This window comes from Buceros rhinoceros, unplaced genomic scaffold, assembly GCF_000710305.1.
Source record: "Buceros rhinoceros silvestris isolate BGI_N320 unplaced genomic scaffold, ASM71030v1 scaffold237, whole genome shotgun sequence".
Classification (NCBI taxonomy): domain Eukaryota; kingdom Metazoa; phylum Chordata; class Aves; order Bucerotiformes; family Bucerotidae; genus Buceros; species Buceros rhinoceros.
Window position 1 is genome coordinate 114,747 of NW_010422555.1, and position 9,476 is coordinate 124,222.

General features: G+C 41.7%; 1 protein-coding gene across 1 annotated transcript in view; it reads right to left on the reverse strand.

The window, feature by feature from the left end:
- FLT1 (fms-related tyrosine kinase 1) overlaps positions 1 to 9,476 on the reverse strand; it is a gene marked incomplete at its 5' end in the record, with an annotated part of 91,657 nt that overhangs the window by 45,455 nt on the left and 36,726 nt on the right. The window contains one exon of the mRNA XM_010140061.1: positions 5,272 to 5,380. Within this exon, the coding sequence (XP_010138363.1) occupies positions 5,272 to 5,380 (109 nt within the window). The remainder of the gene's footprint in view (positions 1 to 5,271; positions 5,381 to 9,476) is intronic.

A 9,476-nucleotide genomic window follows, 5' to 3' on the forward strand; every position in this document is an offset into this window, starting at 1 on the left:
GAGAAGGGGGCTACCACGGTTAAATTTGGCATAAAGGTGTTGTTATAGAGACTGTCACTGTATCAGCAAGCAGGGAGCTTTCAGAAATCACCTTTCTACATCACTTTTATATAAGGCTCACAGCTACTTTTGTGCCCTGAAAGAGTATTTGCTTTTAGAAATAAGTTAGTGTGACAATACCCCCCAAAATGCCCTTCTTTTGACAGAGGCCATCTTTAAGGAAAGTTACTCCAGGTCCCATGGACTTCATGTCCTACACCCTCAGGCACAGTATATAAAGTTATGGCACTCTCAAACCTCCCAGAAATACGTACACAAGGTACGCTTCAAACCCAGAAATAACGAGGCTTACAATAACATAAGAAAGGGCTTGTTCTTACTGGGTCCTCTCTGGTATAGCTTCTTGTGCTTATTTCCTCACATCTACCCTTCCCTGAAGGGCTGGAACATACCACCACAAAACTAGAGATGCTGGGACAAGCTTTCCCACCACCTTCACAATGTTTTCTGGGTATAGAAAAGAGACTCCTCACATCACCACAGTTACTTCATTAGAGCATGTGAATCTCGTCATCCTCAGGACAGGGCCTGAAGGAGACTGCACCCAGGGAGAGGGATTCTTCCTGTTCAAGACAGGATTTGTCTCCATCTGCTCTTTGGAGCCCTTTTTGGCTTGTCCCTTTTACAGAGTCTAGCTACTCCTCTTCCTACAAAGGATCACCTTCTGCTTAGACTCTTCTCTTACTTTTTTTGACACTTACTTTCATGTGGTTCAAGCTTACTTCACATGGCGCCAGCAGACCCAATAACATAAGATAAACTACCCCTGAGCTGTCATGCAAGACCTGAAGCATTGGTTTTGCACTAATCAGAAGGAAATAGTTTGCAGTGTCCTGTTCACATCCATCAGCATTTAGGGATCTCATTTTTTTATTTCCTCAGTGTGTTTTTCAGCAAATGCTGGACACGTTTGTTTCACTGACATGAAAAACAGGCTGTTACCCAGCCACAACAGTTTGGTCTCAGCCTGATGGAGGAAAATTATGATCGCACCATGCTAACCCAACTGATGCAGTATGTGCACAAAACACAAGCATGAGCCTAACTTGATTTTTGTAAGGACAAAAGCCGCAGTATTGATTAAACTGCCTTCAATCAATGCAACTGAGTGTCAGCAGATAATCAGGACTTTCCATATGACACATTCAAAGTGCTCAGCTCCAGGAACAAAAAGGATGAATGCATTTCAACTTCACCGCCCTATATAGAAAGTCTGCCACCAGACAAGATATTAAGGATTTCCAAGGCATGACAAAGCTGTCGCTCCTCTTTCTGAACCCCAGCCAATACAAGAGTCTTCAAAGGAAGGTCGTAATATTCTGCATGTTCTCATGCAAGCTTTGGTATCAAGAAGGAAATTCCTTCTATCCTCCGGTCAAGATTTAAGAATGTGAGATCTAAGTAGGGAAACTAACTTCTTCCACTCACTACACTAAAATATCTGAAACCACCATCAAAATTTTGAAAGGTACATTTGGATTCAGTGAATGGGCCCATCATAAGACAGCTTCATTTGGTTTCAGAACCTTCCAAGCATCATTTTGAATACTTAGGAGTAGGAGCTAGAGAAAGCCAGATTCGGCATCTTGCACATTAGAAGAGCAACAACCTCAGCGAGTGACTCTCAGTGACTGCTCAAAGTTACGTGTGAAGTTCCCATATAAAGATGAGAATACAGCACCATTGCCTCCATCAGTTTATGGAGAACTACGTATCCTGTTTAGCTTTCTGTTCAAAGAGACGCAATGTAAAGAGAGGGTCAAAAGTGAAACTGTGATTTGAGACCGGGGACCGCAGTCATCTTCAAGGTCACAAAAATTCTTATCACATCCATTAATAGAACATGGAGACATTCTTCTTGTTTCTGTATTTTAACATACAACCTGCCTATGTGTCATTTACCTGTTTATACTTCTCATGCCTGTTACCAATTTTCGGTATTTATTGATAATTGTCACTTTCTAAATGAGCAAGTGTATTACGATATAAAAGTTTAACAGCTGTAGACACTCATGAGCAAGGTCTGCAAGGAGAAACTACCAGTAGCATGTAGTGGTTATTGCAAAAAGAAATTATAAGTGCTCATAGTGGGTGACTCTCTGTTAAGGGGCATTGAGGTGCCTATCTGCCCGCCTGACAGGGAGTCGCGAGAGGTTTGCTGTCTTCTGGGAGCTAGGATCTGAGATGCTGCCGAGAGGGTGACCCAACTTGTCAAGAGCATCAACTACTATCCACTGTTGCTCTTTCATGTAGGCATGAAAGACACTGCAAGCCAGAACCTGGGCAGAATCATGAAGACTACAAATCTCTGAGGGTGCAAGTGCAAAGTATTGGTGTCCAAGTTCTCTTTTCCTCTGTTTTACCAGTAAGAGAAAAGGATGCAGCCAGACATACATATATAATGAAAATCAGCTTCTGACTTAGTCCTTGGTGACATCATGAGGCTTTTTGCTTTTATGACAGCAGGACATTCTTCGATGACCGCAACCTGCTAGGGAGGGATGGGATCCACCTGTCTAGAAGAGGCAAAGAAATCTTGGGCAGCAGGCTGGCCAACTTGGTGGGATGGGCTTAAAACTGAAGAACTGGGGTAATGGGGTTCAAAGTGGCAAAACTCTTGCCATTGTAAGCCAACTGGAGCATAAGCCAGTCTGACCAGCAACGAATGTTTCTTAGCTGCCTCCCAAGAGAGGAACCAGAAGACTGAATCACCTCCTGTGTGTATATCAATACATGAACGGTGGAGAACAGGAGGAACTGGAGCTCTGTGCCCAGTCAGGAAGTTAAGATACCATATGAGGAGGAATCATGCTCTGTGTTAAGGAGAACCTTGATATACAGAAGTCAGCTATGGCAACTGTAGTAGCCCTGTTGAATGTATCTGGGTCAAGGTCACAGGGGTCACCTCCAAGGGGGATCTGACAGTGGTCATCTGCTACTGACCTCCAAACCAAGATGATAAGGCCAATGAAGCAATATTTGGGTCACTTAAGCAAGTTTGGGTTCACAGAACCTGGTTCTTATGGCTAACTTCAACTACTCAAAACATTTGTGGGAAGAAGAGCACAGCAGTTCACATGGCATCCATCAAGTTTCTGGAATGCATGGAGGACTGCTTCCTCATACAAATATTAGATGTGCCAACCAGGACCAGGCGCTGCTGGACTTGTTACTCACACAACAAGAAAACCTGCTTTGTAATATCTTGGTTAGTGATAGCCTTGGCTGAAGTGATCCTCAGGGGGTGGTGGTAAAAATCTTCTTTTCAAATCAGTGACCTGTCACAAGTGGAGTCTCTCCTTATCTTCATAAGTGATCTGGATGATAGGATCAAGTGTACTCTGATGAAGTTTGCTGAGAATACCAAACTGAGTGGGGAAGTGTACGCTTCAGAAGGGAGAGCCACTCTGCAGGAAGACCTGGATAGGCTGGAAGAGTGGCCTAATAAGAACATTACAAAGTTCAACAAGGACAAGTTAAAGTCTTGCATGTGGGAAAACATAATCCAGGAGTGCAGCACAGGCCAGGATCTACCTGGCTGGGGAGCACCTCTGGAAAGGGACCTCATGGTCCTGGTGGGCAACAACCTCAATATGAGTGAACAGTGTGCTGTGGTGGCAAAGACAGACAGCAGGAAACTGAGTACCATCAACAAAGGCATCACCAGCAGAGATAAAGAAGTCATTATCCCACTCTACTCAGTGCTTGTCAGGCCACACCTGGAATACTATGTTCATTTGGGGCCTCCCCTATACAAAAATGATGTGGACAGGCTGGAGAGGGTCTAGAGAAGGGCCATAAAGTTGATCCAAGGACTAGGAAGCCTGACATGTGAGGAAAGGGGAGAGACAACAGGGTTTGTTCATCCCTGAGAAAAGAAGGCTTAGGGGAAACCTTATCAGCATGTTCCAGCATGTTCCAAACTGGTATTCTGTGATTCTATGATTCTATTACAGCTAGTCAGAATATTTATAAAATATAAGTTTTGGTCCACAAAATCAGAAAACTTTTCAAATGAGTTTTCTTCCTTTTTTTTTTAATCAAATCTAGCAAGTGTGTGTGTACTCTCTTTTGATATCTTTCAGTACAGTGACAATGAGTTTCACTAAAATCACTCATCAGAATGACAAGCAAGGGATTGTCAGATTAAAAAAAATAATTAAAAAAAACAGATAAGAGAAAGCAAAAATTAAAAGGAATACATTAAAATATTTTCTCCCTGCAGCTTCAAGATTATGATTTTGGGATTAAAGTATCAGAATATTTTAACCTTGTTGTCTCTTCTCACATTGCCAAATGAATTACATTTCTTTAATGATCTACCCTGAAAGTTATCATCAACCTAAGTGCTCTCTGAATTACCACATTGGAAACAAAAGCAAAATAAAATCTCTCACCAAAAAAGAAAGATTTTTGTAAAGCTATTTGCAGACATGACACAGCTAAATCGCGCTGTAGCTATTCTCAAAAACTCACTGTGGTTTTTGTTTCAGTAATTCCTGAACACAAACGTTTAATAATATGTTTCTGATCCTGAAAACATCTAAACACATCTGGTAGTGGAAAAATAACTAGAAGAATACCCATATGTGCAGCTAACACAACGAGCCTTCTCAGAGCCATGGCCCAAATTACATCCAAGGTTGTCTTACAAGAGAAAACAAAACTCTGTAGTTTGTACCCTGCCACTTTTCTGCCTACAAGTTGCCTTAGTCCCTGAGAGTTATAAGGGGCTGCTCGGGTATCCCAGGCATCCCTCCTCTGGGATCACACTGTCTGCAGATGCTGGCACTGCTCTGGACAGTGAATTGTGAGAGCTCCTGGTTGGCGGCAGGATGAGGCTGTAGACACGGTCAATCTCACTCATGAAACTGACTTACTGGTGAACGAAAATACAGTAAAATTTCACCCATGGAGTGATGCAGAGACTAGGTGATTTGAAAGGGGGTATTACAGATTGTTATATTTATAAGCAATTTGTGTCATGCTTGATGGAGGGATGAGTCATTCACCAAATTTGGTGTCCTCAGAAAACCAGACCAGCTGCTGTGAAAAACTCATCCAGGACCACCCAAAAGCACAGTATGAGTTCACAGGTACACACATAATAACAATTTTCAAACTGTTGTATATCAAAAAGCCACAACAACCTAACAGTTATAATCCCAGGACCACGAAACACGTTTAGCTCTAGTGGGGACTAGATCTTACCTGTTATAATAAAGCTGACGTTTCTTTCAGCTTTTCCCACTTTATTGGATGCCACACAGCTGTAGATTCCAGAAGATTTGGCTTCAGCTACAATGAGAGTGCTAGCAGTCTGTGAAAGAAAGAAGAGGTTTAGTTCTTGGAAGTCCAGGAACTCAGTTAAAGCCTCCCTTCTCTTTTTCCTAAATCACTGTTGACAGCCCCACGATCCACTCTCTCCATTAGTTCAGTTCAGGCACCGCTGGACTATTTAAAGGCAATGTCACCCTATACAGTTTTGGAAAGGGTGGAAGAATAACAGGAAAAGAGCTTCTTGAGTGATCCATATATTATCAGAGCCATCATAACCAAAAATATTTGAGTGTCTTTCAGATTGATTTCCCTCTTGCTGCTGATGTAATGATAAGCTACAAAACACGAAGCATGACACAACGTGGTTCACCCAAGGAGACAAGCAACCTGTTGGAGAGCCAGACCACAAACGAATAGGTAAGGAAATAAGTATCTGTGGCACTAAATATATTTGATTTCTGTTTAATTTTCTCACACATGTGACAGGTGAGGAAGGCAGGGGCAAAAGACATGTTTACTCATCCTCTTTTGGTCTATTTCCTCTTCTTGGACTTCATCTTTCTATTATTAAATAATAAAATGTGGTTTTCTTTACTTTGTGTTCTATCATCATCTTAAGAGATTCAGCACATTAAATATTTTTAAAAAAATTCTGTGACTTGCAAGATAAGACCTTGGAAGGCCAGGGAACACCACCACCTAATGTGCCTTTAGAAAAATAAACCAATCGTTATAATGAGTTACACATTCATGGTGATGGAAAGCCATGGTCTAATGGCTCGGGCATGAAGCGAAAGAAGAAGGTTATGCAGAAACAACTGAGGTGTCATTGTGATATGGAGCTGAGACAAAAGGCACGCACAGGGAACCAGCAGAGGGGCATGCTCTAAGATACAACTTGGTAGCTTAATTTTCTGTCTTTCTGTCTCCATTTTACTTCTTCTGTAAAATAGGTTTTTGCTGGAGTTACAGGCAGAGCTGGCACAGTGACAAAAGGAAATTGTGTGGCTGCAAAATCCTGTTGTTTGAAATTATTTGGCCTTTCTAAAAACCTTTAAATTTTTTTTTACGCAATTAATACATTAAGTCTGCCTGATTGCTGAAGTCCAGAGACAAGAACAAGAGAGTGGGTCAGTAATAAATAAGGACCAGTTATCTACATTTCTAAATACTGGGTGAACATTTGCACTTCTTCTGTGTCTCCTACTCAGAGACCTCATGGCTATTCTTGTTGAATGCCTAAATAATACAGATTTGGTTTCCCAAAGCATTCTTTAGCAGGAAAAGTCTATTACTCTTCCTACTACTCAAGCAAACGCAGTGGAGTCAAGTAATTTGATTTTGGCTTATTTGTTTCAGAAAACTGCTCTATGACAAATTCAAGACTACAAGTGATGCTAACATCACCTCTACTCCACTAAGCTGTCTCAATAGTCAGCTACCTGTCTACTAACAAACTACATCTCATTTCTAGATACAGTTTTTCTAATCTATCTTTTTTGGCTCTTCTGTGAGATGAAAGAGGTGCAGGAATATCAGATAGATAATTACAGGCCTCTATAAAACACTGTATTTTGCTAAATTCAGTAGCCTGACCTCTACAAATTCCTAATTCTAAAGCATGGGTCCAGCCCTGTCTATATTTTGTCATTCTCTTTGAATTCCTTCCAGTTTTTAAACATAATTTTGTAAAATGTGGACAGAGGGCCCAGCACCAATATTCCAGTGTTTTATCAACACTAACTCAGAACAGAAGAAGTCCCATAACATCTGCCAGAGGGCTAATGTGGGTGGTTAAACACTGCTTCTGCCATCCCAGACTTTCCACCACAAAATTAACCTTTTTTTGCATTTGTTGATATTATCTCATAGCAATTTTGCCCAGGTAGGAACAGTGACCTAAAATGCACAGTGAAGGAGAATGAAGCTCTTGTTCTTTGATTCCAGGATACCTGTCTTCATCCTATATACCCAAGACTGGAGCATTTCTGAGCCTGAAAAACACATCAATTGTTCCTCCCACAATTTTCCCAATGCTTTGGAAAGCTTTTGGCAGTACCAAATTGTATTTTGTCCTGATATTATCAGGTATTAGTTTTTAATGAAAAATTGTGCACCCTATCTGAGTTTTTCTGCTCCACCCCACTATGATGTGATTATTTACATTTATTTCACTGAGGATGGGTGCATACAGTTACACTAAAGCAGTATGACTGCAGTTACTGGCCAGAGTGCTTATAGATTATGCCTCTTCTTGCGTATTACATGGCCCTAGGGAACATTCCTCAGCACTGAAATTCAGTGATTTAAACTGTTAGCTTTTCCCCGGCATCGTTTTGACAAACATGCACTGTCCCAAATAATCCTCTAGCATGGCCAAGGATCACTTCCAACAGTGCAACCAAGATCTTTTGGAGAGAAAGGGAGATAAATTTTATGAACACAAGCCTTAGCACCAGAGAGCAATCATTGGTGTGTTTATGTGACTAAGGCAGAGAAAGCCATCATCATCATGGCTTGGCTTCACGGATGAAGATTTGGGAAGGGCTTTACCCACGCTTACTGCAAGCGCGCTGATGGCTGAAAAGGCCAGTGCAGGATGGGCAAGTCTGGTTGCAAAAACCACAGCGGAAGGTCTCCTTGGGTGGTATAGTCGAGGCACGGTTCTTTCTGCGTTGTCTTTTCTCCTCAAGACTGATTCTACGCGTGCTCTCAAAGGAGACAGCAGCGTTATGTATGGTGTGTCTCCAAATCTCCTGATTGGAGGCCAGGGTGGAACACTGATGGTGGTCAACATGGCCAAGAGTGTCCAGGAAAAAGCAAGACTGACTTTACAACAGAACAGAGTATTTTAGAGACAATATGTCTCTGCATAAATCTTCCAGCTTATCAATTAGACAGAAGGATAAGATACATCTCTCTAAATAGTTTGTGAGCCCTCCAGTGGTGCAGAGAGTGTTCTGCATTGTGGATACCACAAAACCCACCAGAGAAGCCGTGTACAAAACTAAGCCTGGCATGTTGTTTATTGAGCAATTGAGATCAGTCTGTGCTGCATGCTTCCACTATACAACTATTGCTGCAAAAGAAACACGAGAGAAAGTTCTTGCAGCCTTCTATCATCCGTCTTCATGACAGAGAGTTTCAGGCCCTGGATTTGCAACCGTGTTATATACAGCAAGTCCACATCATCTATCCACAAACCCCATTTACCACCAAAGCCTTGATCCTGTATTCCTACTTTCTGAACCTGTCATCTCAGCTGAACCACTCTGCCACAGGCTCATCTCAAAGCCAGGGCTAGGGAAGTAAGTCCCATACTGCTGCTGCTTCTGCTGACAAATAAAAGCTTTCTAAAGCACAAATCCTGAGACATGGAAGAGGTATTCACAGATTTGTTTGTGGTGGCAACTGATGAGGAAAAGTCTGGGGGGAAAAGAGAATGTAAAGCAACCGACATGATCATTGTGATTGGAGCCAGGGTGGGCTGGTCTTTCCCCTGGAGGGTCTGCTTGAATTTCTTTTGTCGCAAAGTAGTTTAGATAGAGGATTCCCACTGCTCCAGCTGAAGACAAGAAAGCAAGAGAAGGTTTCGTAGAATGGTTGGCAACTTGATTCTTACCTGACTCCTAGAAGGTCTTTGCAGACACTGGCAGAAACACACTTCATTCAGAGATTGCTGTCCTAACTTCTCCAAACAGCCCATACATTTAAAAAGCAATTTTGCTTTCATTTTTTGCTTTCATTTTGCTTTCACTTTTTTGCCCTTTCATCATTGAGCAGGTTAGTGCAAGTCTGCCAAATATTTTTTATTCCCTCCTAGTTATGCTTTTGAGAAGAAGTATTTGTTAAAAGAAGAAAGAAATAAATGAAAATATGCTCTCCTCAGTCCCTTGGATTTAACTTTGGCTAAAGAAATACTATTTAGGAAGACCCATATTGAAACATTGCCAGCTTACCATTGGATTGGTCTGCTTATGTCAAATTCATATGATCTGCATGCCTCACATGTTGGCAAGGAGCATCAGTGCAAAACATCTGGACAACATGCTTCACCTTAGGACAGCCACAGAAGAAACACTGAAATATCTTCAACAGCAGGACACGAATACAAGTAGGAGAGCACTCTCTTTCCC